A 14266-nucleotide genomic window follows, 5' to 3' on the forward strand; every position below is an offset into this window, starting at 1 on the left:
TGACTTGCATTGTATTAATTATTCCATACACTACGTAAGGAAGCCGCCGCAGAGACCACCAACAATTGAGGCAACAATTTTGTCCCGGTCACAGTCGTATACGTTTCATTAATTGACAGAGGTAGGGAAGTCAAACGACTGCACAAACTAGGAACCACATTTCCCAGCATGCATTGCAGCAAGGCTCGCCTCGTCTTAAAGTCTCGCCGGCCTGCAGGGAGCGTTGTGTTCTGAAGGCTGGGATATGAGCTGCGGGTAGGCTATGTGCACATGCCCCTCGCCCTTCGTTGACTATGATAGGTGAGTGAGACACGGATGTAGGTTCCCTCGTTTCTCCTGGCTTGACAGAAGAAGGGGGGCGGGAGAATGCGTCTGTACTGTGTACTAAATGCATCATGGAAAGCTACAGACCTTTATTTTCTGGTTGTGACCGTCGTATGTCCTAACATTGATGAACGTAGTAATGAGATAAACACTGTGAAAAAACATCCACGCTCCACTAATGCTGTAGCATGTGAGAACTGATTATGAGACACTGACAAGATTACCCATGGGTTGCTCATACCATAGTAAAAAACGTTTTTAGCCTTGAGGGAAAAGGCATGACTACAGCACAGCTGAAAGATCCCTGGGCTGAAAATCATTAGGCACTGCTACCTTTAAAAACTCCCGCAAGTAACTCTTGAACTCAAACTGCCAAAGTACCAAGATTTTCTTCTCCTTCCAGTTAAGAAACTAGCAATTTATTTTCTTTTAACATCCTGTAAGCAATAGCCCTTGCTGTTCTGTTAAAATAGTGACAGGTTACAGCAGCTTTCAGAGAGGATAATGTGTTCTCTCTATCAAGTGGTTCCCTGTGTGAAACAGCTGGAGAACAATGGAAAAAATCCCACTTTCTTCCTGTGTAGATATGGCAAATTTTACATGGTGAGGAAGATATTCCTCATCTGTATGATGGTCCAGTCTGGAAGAGATCGATGACTTTGCCTTTCTGCGCCTCCTCCCAATAATAACGTTACAGTGGAGGATGATATTCTTTTCCTCTTTCAGACTGCAAAATCATTCCCTGACTTCCAAAGTCTGGTAATTAAAATTGGTTTGGAGTTCTATATAAAGTTGTTAAAATGAATGGACTTCATCTGGGGCAAGGTTAACAATAGAGGCTGGTGGAAAAAAATCCCTTTTGTATAGGTTTAATACATGGAAATGGCCAGCTGAAGCTTTTCATAATATGGAAATTAATAACATCACCTGGTAAATAACAGCTCATAAAGGGACAGGTCATTTTCTCCAGGCAGTTGACAACCATAATCTTGAATAATTCTTCATAGGTTTGCACTTTTACTTACATACCAAAGGCTGGAAGGAGATTCCCAGCTATTAAGAAACCTTACTCTTCTTTGAGTGATGACTCAGTTGACTGGCGACAGGCCCATTCACTGTAACTAAGATGGTCAACCTACAACAAAAGTTTCAAAGAAAGGCATGATCAGTCACAAACATTTCCTGTTGAGAATTTTAGTTGTGAGTTTCCAACTCCACCACACATTATCTAACTTTCAATCCATCAACACTGAAGAAAAAGGCAACAAGGTGGTGCTGAAAGCTTCAACTGCTTAGTCACAATTTAACAATTAAATATGCTTACATCAGCTGAAACAAATTGGTTTAAGCACCTTAACTATTTGGTGGATTGTGGTCATATGGTAATTCAGTAGTGCAATCTTGCACTGGGATGGAATCAGTTCAATTACTTGTTTGTGTACCTGAAGATCAGTTCTGTCTCAGGTAATAATAGCTCCCGGTTTCACTAGTCTGGGTTGTGGATGGTGTTGTTTGTAACAGAAGAAACTGCACTTCCTTCTGTTTCTTCCACAGCAAACTAAAAATGCTCTCCAATCAACATGTATACTGCTTTGCACACATTTTGTGGCTATCTCATTGGAGTAAATTGCCCCTTTTGAGGAATGCCAAAACTTTTTTTAAAAAAAAATTATTTTATTTATTTTATGCTACATCAACTACAGCATGGTGTACCAGCCACCCTACATAGAGAGATAAAAGAAAAAAACAGATACGAAATACAAAGCATCAACCTCTATCTCCTGAAAAATAACCATTAACCCATACGGTGACATTGAATAAAGAAAAGATTAGAATAACATAGTAAAAAGAGAAAAAGAATTCTAATTGGTTCCCATTTAGTTAGTTTGGCTGTTTAGTCTGTGTGGGTGTTTTCCCACTGTGAAAAGGTTAAACAAGACCTCTGTTTATGTAATGGTTGTCTTCATTTATGTTTCCATCACTATCTTGCATTCTACAGGGAGTTTTTAAGAAGCCTGACTTTCAGTGATTTTTTAAAAAAATGGAAACGTAAAGTATTTCTATTCTATGATAAATAATAGATAAAATAAAGGAAAATTCTGTATGATATAGAATGCATTTTCAAAAGATTATTTTGCTTGGCTGTTGCCTCTCATTTTTGTTGACAGGTATCGTTAGTCAGGTTAAAGTATTTTTTTCCTTTTGGATAATACAAAAAAATACCTTTCTAGAATATTTTAAAGTTAGCAACTGTTGATTTTATTTTTGTTTATATATAGTAATATATTCACAATCTACCCTTCTGCACAAATCTCTGAGGTAGCACTAACAGCTTGAACTTATTTAAATTCAATGCACTGATTTAAATCAGATTTGTATCTAATACATAAATGTCCAGAACAAGCATGTCTAACAATTGGTTGCTACAAACAATTAAAACAAACAGACTTAAACTAAATAGAGACTAAATAGTCTGCAGAAGCATAACCTAAAACCTTTGCTTATATGGCCCATTTGCCTTTTGCACTAAGGAATCTGTCACTTTATGGAAGACCTTGTAAAATTAAGAATTTCTGTTTGACTGAATGCACTTTAAAAAGGTAGTACTGACAAAGATCACTGACTTAAAGATTATTTGCTCAGAACTCTCAAGATGAAAGAATTAGGGAGATCTTGTCTCTTCTGCTGGAGACCTCCTGCTTCCCTTTTTCATTGCTCGCTGGCCCACTGTAGACCAACAGGATGAATTTTTTGACATGGTGTGATTACTCTTCTTGGCAAATATCTGGAAATGACTTCATATCTCTGGCATGATGATGAGGCAACACTTTAGGGTTTGGGTAAAACTATTATCTTTATTGTAGGTTTTCCCAAATTTTAGAATGTTGCCTTGATGTCACACTAGTGGCATGATGCTATTTCCGGTATTCAGCAGCGGTGATGTCACATTGCTGATATGGTGCCATTCCCTTCTGCATCCTTCTCTCACTGTTTGCTAGCCATTGCTTGGCAACCCTAATAAGGACAAGAACAGTGTTTCCTCATGATGTGAAAAGTCAATGTCCATGCCATTTGGTAGTCTCTTCTCAGTTTGTGTAACAATAAATACAACTCATGATCGGTTGGGTCATATTTATAATGTGTGGCTTCAAGAGCTATATTTATGCCCTAAGATTATTGTTTTTCATAAAAATGCTTGACTTTAGTTCAGTGTGTTTGACAGAAGGCCATGGGTTTGGTGTCAAGAATTTATAAGTACGGTGTTAAATGTATTTACACTACATTTACATACCAGTTAGATAGCTATTAACAATTTGGGCCTAAAATAACTAAAAGAACTGCTCCTGCTCATATACTGCCTGGTCTTTAAAGATTTGGTTTCTTCCTTCTAGAACTTTCTGTTCGCAGGGCCTTTGTGCTGAATTGACTGATTGTGGGAGGCGCCTGCTGGTTTTGCTTGATAATTTTTGATGTAACTATTATAAATTACTGTTTTTAGTTTTAATATTGTTGCAAAACATTTTAGGGTTTTGTTGATTGCTCTGTGGGCCTCCTTGGCTGAAAGCAGAAATATACATTTATTTATGTATATAGATATAAATAAATCCAGCTTTTGATTTTTCAAAAGCTATTAGTTGTGTTAAATATTAGAATTGATGAATGGACTAATTGCTGGTGAATTATTTTTATATTTTAATTGTTTTTATGTGACCTAACATGACTGAGTTTGGAAGCATAATAAAGATAAACTATTTTATAACTGCTACCTGTGTTGAGCCCTGATATGGATAGCTCAGGGTAGTCTGATCTTGTCAAATCTCTGAAGCTAAGTAGGCTCTTCCTTGCATAATACCTGGATGGGATATCACCAAGGAAGTCTAGGGCAGGGGTCTGCAACCTGTGGCTCTTCAGATGTTCATGGACTACAAATCCCATCAGCCTCTGCCAGCATGGCCAATTGGATTTGTAATGCATGAACATCTGGAGAGCCGCAGGTTGCAGACCTCTGGTCTAGGGCTACTCTGCAGAGACAAACAATACAAATTATGTCTGATCATCTCTTGCCTTAAAACCCCCAAGGGTCACCATAAGTTGGCTTCAACTTGATGGGGAAAAATTGTGTTAAGGGTCCCCCTGCCTCTTGAAACTGTTCTAAGCAGAGTTATGTTGGCAAATGTAAATTTGGAAAGATGTTACGGAGGCAGGTGATCAGTTGTTTCTTTCTTTGCAGTATTATTAGTACACTGTGGACATCCCATTATTATAACTGGGAAATTTTAAACTTGGAGTATTCATTTGTATAACAAATTTTTAAAATTATACATTGTTGTATAAATATTTTGTTTGTTTGCTCTTCTAAATGTGGTGACAGGAATCTCATTCCAGAGACCAATGCATATTTAGATATAGACATTCTGAGAGTCAGTATACATATCTGGAAGTTCACAGATTTTAGGCAGACCAATTGTAAGAGCTGAGCCACTTTTATTAATGATGGCTTGGCAGCCAGTAGGAGACAGGGGGACAGGGTTACCAGGAACCACTGGGTAACAGTGTGATATCATTTCTGGGAAAAACCCAGAAGTGATGTCAGTCCTCTCTAAAGGTTGCTGCAAATACTGTGAGAAAAATCATGGTGTTTCTAGCAATTTCTAGAGGAACTGCCGTTACCTATCAGTGATTTTTAAAGATCATTTTCTCACACTGGCTGCAGTTATAGGAGTCGGAAACAGGAAATGGGGATGGGGATGGGGATCCCCTGGCAGGGGTTTGACAGTCTTAAGTATATCTTTGTTCACAGAAGAACATGTACTCTCCATAGGAAAAAAAATACAGCATAGCATGGGAAATACTTTAAACACCATATTTTATGCTAGTACATGACTGAGAGTGGTAAGCTGCACATGACCTGAGTTTGATCCTGACAAAAAGTCCGTTTCAGGTAGCTAGCTCAAGGTTGACTCATCCTTCCAAGGTTGGTGAAATGAGTACATGTTATCATGGCAACAGTGGAAAGGAGAAAACATTTAAAAGATGAGACAGTATACAGGACCATGTAAACAGAACTCCAAGGTTACATTCTTGATGCTCAGTTACACAAACATATTTAACCTAATGCACAAAAATTTAATCATCAACTGGTTGACCTGCTTGGAGTTGGAGACTGCAGTAATAACGAAAGAATTGAAGGTCTCTGTAAAATTCAACAAGGTTATGAAGTTCCACTTCCTAGCTTTTTCTTTAAAAGATATCAGGCTAGACAGAATGATCTGATGAGAAATGCGTTGCTAACAAATAATTCTCACCTGTAATCATTTTACAGTATAATTCGTTAAGGCTGTTTGATGTTGAGTCCCTAATAGCAGAGATTTGTATAGGATCAGATAGTTTTGTATTGTTTTAGGGTGGTAATATCTATGTTAAACAACATATGGTGGATAAAATTACTTTAATTTGTGTGATTTCAGCAACAATGTTGGAAAAGCACTACGCTAAGGCTATAAATGAGGTACGCTGCTATTATTTATATTAGTTGTAGTGCTTCCTTCAAAATGCTTTGGAGTTCTAGTTACCTGAATTGCAGGATCTGATATTGGGGAGCTGGGGTGGGATATCTTAATAATCTTGGTTTTGGTTTGTTTCCAAGCACATTTCTAATCCCTGAGGACATTGGAAATAAGCTTAACAGTGTATGGACATCCCCGGGTATCATTTCACTGTATTGTTTTCAGTCTTTACCTAGATACTAAGAAACATTCAACTGGTTCTGTATATTTTACTTCAATTAAAGATTGCCCAAGGGGAGAAATATTTTGCTTTTTATAGCAGCTCCTTGTGCCATGCATCAAACCTGTTTATGAAACCAAGAGATGTTTCTGTAGGAGTTGATGAAAAGACAAGGTTGTCTGTTGTTCAAAAAAAAAATGTCTCAAGTATCACCAGATACAACCCAAAGTGATTGACTACATTTCATGTAGCCTTTTTCCTTAAGACAACACCTCTGAGGTAGTTGTTCATAATAATGGTGAATAGACCTTTATCTTGTGAGTTCCAGGGATTTTTTGGGGGGGATGTGTGTGAACTCTGGAACCTGTCACAAAATGGAGGTGGAGCCAGCAGTGGCATAGCTATAGGGAGCAAGAGGAGTTGCGCCCTGGGCACCACTGCCTTGGGTGTGCATTGCAGGACTGCCCCCAGCTCGCAACTGTACCCCGACCCTGAACTCCTTGTGGAGTTCATGGCCAGGGTACAGTTGAATGCTGACGAGCAAGGCTCACTCCTCCCCCCGAATTCCATGTGGAGAATGATTGAGAGTGGAACCAGCAGAGTACAGCTGTGGAGGAAAGGGTGCAGCATCCAGAGTTAGTCCTGGGTTCCATTTTATAAAGCTACGCCCCTGGGAGCCAGTCATAATTACTGGCTGCACACATGTGCCATCCATTGAGGAATATGCCCATACAAGCACAAATTCACTTTACTATGCACCAGGGATCCCAATATTAAATTCCACTACTGCACAAAGATGTGTTTACATTTTACTGATGAGGAAAGCTGCGGTTGAGATAGAAGTTATCATATGCTTTCATTGACAGCTTTTGAGCCATATTGATTTGCTAATTCATATTGAATTAGCTAATTCATATTGATTTGCTAATTCATATTGATTTGCTAATTCATTATGTTTAAGTCGAACATTTACAATGTGGCTCAGCTCTTGTTGGATTAGGACTTATCTGGAAATCAGGATGGAGAGAGAAGAATAGACTTCCCCTAAGAGAAACAGTTAAACCAGCAAGCATGTGGCAATGAGGCCTCGTTATGGTCTTGAATCAGGAGCTTCCAGAGCCTATGATCCATTAGTAAACTATGCCTTAACTTCTGTCTGATAGCATTAAAAATTCTACTTCTAGTCCACTGAATTTGTACTTAATTGTTCTTTTTATGTCTACATCTAAATGCTTTCTCTTATGTTTCATGGCTATTGTATCTGCAGTTCATTTCTAAAACTTTAAACAATATTTGAGTCCTAACGGTTTACATAAAACAGTCCCATTGATTTCCATGAAGAATTTTATCTTTTTCTAGAATGCTCCCCTCTCTTCTGTCTCTCTAGTACTGCGCTACTTATGTCATATGCTGTTAGCCATCCTCTTTTTTTAATTTGCTGTAAACCAAAGTCCAAAGAGGATGTTTTGTGTGCCAAAAGATCAAGCATGTACAGAAAAATGTTTTTATTTCTCTGTGGTAAGATCTATATTGATTGAAATGGAATGAAAGTTGAATTATTCATAATTGTACTACAGGGAATATTTTAAAAATATTCTGATAACAGTATTTTGGCACAGCTAATGGTCTTAGCCTCAGTTTAACTGCAGCAATTGGTCTAGTCCAGAAGCAGAGGTATATACATGGGGAACCTAGCATATGCATGAAGATCTGGACTAGTGAGTTACCCTGTTTCTAGTTTCAAAGAACATGAAAATTGAGACATGCAGTATTTACTTTGCTATTAATCCTAAATTTCTGTCATGAGCCAGTCACTGGACACTGAAGACTCTGATGTAGAGTCTGAAGGCACTGTGAAACCAGAGGTGACTCCTCATGAGGAAATGCAGACAGCAGAGCCAGCTCCAAGCTCTTCCCTTCAAACTAAGGCAGAGCCTGATGCCATGCAGCTCGGAGAGCCATCGGGAATCTAAGAAGAGCCAAGTAACGAGCCAGCTGCACAAAGGAGACAAAGGCAGAGGCTATAGTTACAGAGTAAAAGGAGAAGTGCTTGCATTGCTGTTAGGTATGACAGAAGGTTCTGTGAAATCTGCATATGAGGAAGACTGAGTCCTTGCAGGATCCTAGCCTCATTAGCCAGAATCTCCTATATAAATCCTGTTTTGGGCTTGGCTCTGCCTCGTTGAAATTAATGTATTTCCTGGTAAGCTCCACCTGCCTGGTCTTCCTCCAGCTCTCAGCCTGTGTGCCTGACCTCCTGTGCCTTGACTCTGAACCACTTTGACCACGCCTTTGCCTGCTCTGACTCCAGGCTGGTTTAACTATGCTTCACTTACTGCCCACCTGGACTCTGCTACGTGGTACCTGCTGACAGCACAATTTCTTTTACTGATTTAACAACAGAAACTGCATCATCTATAACTTAGCATATACAATTATTGTATTTGTCATATTTATGGAATTTAAACACATAAATGTTTTCCTATAAAAATTGCAAGTATTCCCAATCCTTAAGAGTCACCGGTACAAGTAATACTACTGTGACACAAGTATCTTTAATTTTTGCCATCTGAGAGATAGAAAAAAATAAAAATTGAAAATAGAGAACAAATACTAAAGAAGAGAATGCATTATTTGGACAGAATCTCTACAGAATCTCTGTCAGAGTCATAACGGATATGACTACCAGTATAAATTGAATTTAAACTAATCTTTATAACATTGACAATACTGATCCCTTTGATAATGTATTATGATTCAACACATCTCAATTGCTGCCAATTTTTTAACTTTTTTTCAAAAAATATTGAAAACCTTGTATATGTTTAGAGTATAAGGATTTTTCCATGTTCCCTCAAATTTCCACATTTTTCTTTTAGAAATGTTGAGAAAGTCCTCAGACTTCTTCTTGCTGTACATTTAGAAGAAGTGAAATGTTTTGTAAGAAAACTTTTTTCCTCAATGTAAAAGATAAAATATTTCACAGTATTTTTCTAGGGAGTATTTTTCACTTCTCCCTGGAATTAGGCATTTTTTAGATTAAAAAAATGAAAGAAGTCCATGAAGTCCATGACAGAAGTTCTCAGGGGGAAAATGTGACTTAATTCTTTAAAAAATCAATTATATTTTTGGCTTTCACCTCCACACTAGTGATTATCACACAGAGGTTCCACGATGAAACAATTAAAAGTAGATAAAGGATGCTCATCCTTTGTGCTATCTTCCTCGCTACTGAGTTCTCACACAGACGAAAAATGATCGTGATGAACTGGATACGCAATTTTTCACCCTTTTCGAACTTTGTCTTCATCAGATATCGAAGCTCCTTTTGTTATTTGTGCCTCTTAATTGGGGTATTGATTCCAAGTGACGTCATCACTTGGAATCAATAGGTCAGAAGGGACTGCAGGCTGCCGGCTGGGGTCAAGGGTGCTCAGAGCCAACCAGGCAGCAGGAAATTCTGCTGCCTCGTCGTTTTCACGTGCCCCTGCCCATGTGTCATTTATATGGGTGGAGTCAGGGGTGCTCGGAGACTATGAGGCAGCAGGTAGTCCTGCTGCCTCATGGTCTTTGAGTGCCCCTGACCCCACCCATATAAATGACACCCAATGTTGATGACACATTGGCGGGGTCAAGGGTGTGTGAAAACGGTGAGGCAGCAGGACTTCCTGGTCATGTGGGGCCACCAATTTTGGCCCCCCCATGTGACCAGAAGAGTGGTGCCGGGGGCAAGGGGTATCCCTTGTCCCTAGGTAGATACGCCACGGTTGTTCTCTCTGTCTTTGCTTTGTTCTGAGTCTGCTACAACACAATTTTTACTGCTTTATTCCTGAATCTCTCTCTCTTTCTGCTTTAATATGATTTTATTTCCCCCATTCCAGGCTCCTCAACCCTGCTGTTCTAGCCAGTTGCTTAGCACATTTACCCTTGAAAGATTTATGACAGGATTCACACTTTTTAACCTCAACTCCTTCCTTTTTTACATAGAGAATTTACACTTGAGAGACTTGTGACAGGTTTCATACCAATTCCTAGTGCTGATTGGAGGGGCATGGCAAATGATTGATGGGGTTCAGCCCCTTCTTTGTGCCATCCTGGTTGTGGGCCTGGGTGTGTAGCATATGAAATGAGGACTAGTTTAAAAATGTCAATAATGGTTTTTGAAACTCTTGCATCTGCTAATCATCAACACATGTTTATTCGTCTTTTCTCTAATAAATATCTTATGTTCTAATGTAACACTTCTATTTACTAGGGACCGTCCTTCTTTTCCTGAAATCTATTGTTACTGTTTTGGTCTTGTTTAAGCCTTTGGGGGATGCTTTTTTAAAATATTGTTGGTATGAATTGCTAGAGTTGTCATTTTCCAGAATCTCTACAAGTTTCAGTCATAAGCACAGTGACACCTTTCCAAGTCTATTGATTTCAATGGACTTTGAAAGATGTATCTCTGTAGAACTGCCCTGTCACTCTTTCAGTGGGAAATGGATGCATCCTTATTTTTAGTGCACATGCATGCACATTAAGCATGTAATGTGCAACCTGTCATTTCACACACTGCTTCAGCAGAAATATATTTTGAACATATTGTAGAACAACTGTGTTTTCCATGTGAGCTTTTACTGAAAGAACAAACACGCTCTTGGTTTTTAAATCAGTGCAAGACAGCCTGTTTCAAAATGAGTGGTTGCAATATACTTACGACCAGGTGATGTCACAGGGCCTTCAGCAATGAGTGTGTGCAGGGAAGAGAGGGCATTCAGACAGTGATCTTTGCCATGAGAATGAGAATATTACAAGCATGTCCCTGTTTCCATCTGAGAAATATTGGAGGATATAGATTAGTACATCAGGTATCCTTCCAAAGAATTGACTTTTTACTTGTTGCATAAGAGATGCCAGAGGATGCTGCAGTGGCAGATAAAACAACCCCAAAAATGAGACCTGAGACTTGGCAACCCTTTGCCCCCTGCATTTCCTTTGTTGTTTCCCTCTTTCTTTCCGGCCAGTAATGTACAGTCCATCCTTCCCCCATTATGTTCTTCTTGGCTCCTCCAGGTCTACATAGCATTCTATGTAGCACCAGTGTGGTGTAGTGGTGAACTCTAATCTGGAGAGTCGGGTTTGATTCTCCACTCCTCCCCATGAGTGGCAGTCTTATCTGGTGAACCAGATAGTTTCCCCATTCCTACGCATGAAGCCTGCTGGGTGAGGTTACTGGAGATAGAAATATGTTGTAGGTCTCTATATGGCAATGCTACAAGTCTCCCAAGATGGGCAAGCTGAAGTTTGTTACTCAATGACAAATTAGATGAAGCGGGCTGTAGGCAACTTTCACTGAGCTTTCAGCCCCTGGATAGCTCACTCCTATGTGGTTTCCCTGAGGCAGGAAGATTTTGTGGTTTTCCTCCTATCTGTGCCAGCAGTCCCTTCCCTGGCCTCATCCCCATCTGAATTGGGCTGTAAACCATGTCTTAATTCAGTGCACTCAGACCAAAATAGAAAATATTTCATTCATTTTTATTAGTGCACCTAATTTTTTTAATTGGAAAAAATTATTTGGGGAAAAAGGGGTGAGCAGCTGGTTGTTTCTTCCATGTCTTCACATCTTTAGCCAGGATAATGATTATGCAGGACCATGGGTGAACTTTTAGTTGTTTATCACAACTTAACATTTAATAGAATTGTGTATTTTTAATGTGGTTTTTTTTTTTACCTGGAATCATTCCTTTAACAAGTCCAGTCACTCTTTGTAATCTCAAGGCAAATTGAGACCTGGTTGTGATGTGCTACGGAGAGCTGAAAACATGGCACATAATAATATGACCCCAATCCAGCAAACCTTCCATGCAGCAGAATGCTTATATTGTGCAATGTGAGGCTCTTGCCATTAAGCAGATGGTGCTGACAGTGGGATGGAGGAGAACCTTGATCCAGATGTTTAGTTCACTCAAAAATGATGATTGAGAGTAGCAGTCCATTTGGCAGGTGCATGCTGTCCCAGCCCAGAACATCATGCATGCTGCATCAACTTATATCCAGCAACATGGTCCCTGAATGCAGATCTGCTATTGAACATATTAACTAACCTTATTCCAAGTGAGACCTTCTGGTTCCCTTATTTTAGTATTGTCTACTCTGATTGACAAGAGCTCTTCAGGGTTTGGGGCAGAAAATGTTATTGAGGTACTAATCATTAACTTGAGACTTGCTGCATTCAAAGAGTGTGATCTGATGCTGAACATTCACCTTCCCAAATGTGCTTTTCCATAAAGTTGCCTTTGCTTAAGTCCAAGAGCTCTTAACAGTGGTTAAAAAGATAGGAATGGGTCGCAGTTTTGCACTGTTCATCCCCCAAAGCTTTTCTATCCAAGTTCAAATATTCCCTTCCTCTATTGTCTGTAACTGGTATTAAAGCTTATGTTGCATCAGTGTCCATCCAGTTTCTCTCTTTTTCATGGCTGGTTAATCTAGTGTTTCACTTGTGCCTTGGGGAGTAAGGACACAAAACAGCAAGATACATAGAAATTATGCTCAGAATTTCAGAGTAATTACAATATCACTAAAAGCTTTATAATCAGGTTATTGAAACTTGATGTTCAAAATTTGATTTGTATTGATCCAGTAATTTCAGTTGGTTTCTAGTCACTTCCCTCCTTCTCAACGTAAAGAAATGATAGGGCAAAATCAAACACTCCCAAGTTAAACTTGGTAGTGAAAATATTATACCAGTTCATGGTATGATATGCAGGCATTTTTAAATCATTTACAGCCTGTTCTTGCTAGAATTTTACTCCCTCTGAACATGATTCACTGTAAGGGACTTCTGAAGCACTCTCTGTCCTGGTTGCTGGAGGTGGCTAGGAGTGCTTTTTGCCCATTTCTTTACCAGTTGCTGCCACTACTGAAAGAAATCGCGTGACTGATCCTGCCTTGTAATACCCAGATTGAACTACTGTAACATATTCTGCAAGTCTGCCTTGAAGATGATCCAGAAATTATTACTCGTTCAGAACGCAGTAGCTTGTATGCTAATGATGGCTTACCACAATGTGAGTGACAACTAATATTGCTTCTACTATACTAGCTTTCAGTTTTTTTTTCTGGGCTTAATTTAAAGTGCTGAGTTGGTCCTTTATAGCCATTAAAAGCATGGGTACAAAGGATTGTCTCCACTCATATATGCTGTGAGATTAAAGCTTCACTTCTGTGGGAATTTACAATGTCAGATTCGTTTAGTAGGAAGGAACCCATATGGAGGCTTTCTTGGCAGCTATCCTTAAACTTTGGATCTCCCTTAATCAGGATCTTTCACCAGAAGCCTTCTAGGATCAGTTAAGAAGGGTCTGAGGTGCAGTTGTAGTGGATCTGCAACTCATGCAGAGGATCCCTGGTTCAGTCAACTGGCATCTCCAATTAAAAAGTCCAGGCAGTGCAACAACAACCAAGCCTTTATTGGCATATAGGAACCAGGCAGTAGGACTAGCAATTGCCAATGCACTCTGGCAAAAAATACTCCTTGGAATTGCTAATGCGCTTGTAGCACAAATACACTGTTACAAGTTCCTGGTATAAAATGCTTGTTTTGTGCTTTACACTTCATCAGAAACTTTTCATGGAGACCTCTGTCTTCACCCTGATTGTTTCTTCTGGCATAATCTTAAAGGTAAATATTCACAATAATATCCTTCCAATCTGCAGCAACTCTTAGGTTACATAATAACAATCCTCCAATCTGCTATTGCTCTTGGGTTGCAGTGCAATGTAAGGGATTGCAGCTGCCTTAATATGCTAACTTGGAACTAATTGTTTGCAGCTGTGTTTAAAGTATCAGTTTCTCACACAGGTTAATGCATGATTTACGTAATAATAATGAATACTGGAGATACACAGTTCTTTCTATTATTATAAGATGCCAGAGATACATATCTTGATTGCAAGGTCTATATAAAGGAGGACTTGATAAAGAAAAAAAATAATTGTCTGATGTGGCCTTTTCAACTGTTGTGGTTTCCCTTCATTCTGGTACCATTATCTCATAATACATTTAGCACAGACATTGTTTTGCAACATTTAAAGCATTTTGCATTCTCTCAGCATTGCATGTGTCAAGCCAGTAAATTAGGCTAGTGGTGTAGATCTTCCATGTTATTGAGCATTTTGCTTGTTTTTATCTATTTCAGTATTTAAACCCTGCCTTTCCTTTGGGTGCCGG

The 14266-nt window shown here is 39.1% G+C and overlaps 1 protein-coding gene across 1 annotated transcript in view; it reads left to right on the forward strand.

Moving 5' to 3' along the window:
* Positions 1-231: 231 nt before the first annotated feature.
* The window catches only part of PRKN (parkin RBR E3 ubiquitin protein ligase), an 896318-nt gene continuing 882283 nt past the window's right edge, over positions 232-14266 (forward strand). Inside the window, exon 1 of the mRNA XM_048487681.1 lies at positions 232-300. Coding sequence (XP_048343638.1) covers positions 294-300 — 7 coding nt within the window. The 5' untranslated portion in view covers positions 232-293. The remainder of the gene's footprint in view (positions 301-14266) is intronic.

The sequence above is a fragment of the Sphaerodactylus townsendi genome, linkage group LG01 (genome assembly GCF_021028975.2).
Source record: "Sphaerodactylus townsendi isolate TG3544 linkage group LG01, MPM_Stown_v2.3, whole genome shotgun sequence".
NCBI lineage: Eukaryota > Metazoa > Chordata > Lepidosauria > Squamata > Sphaerodactylidae > Sphaerodactylus > Sphaerodactylus townsendi.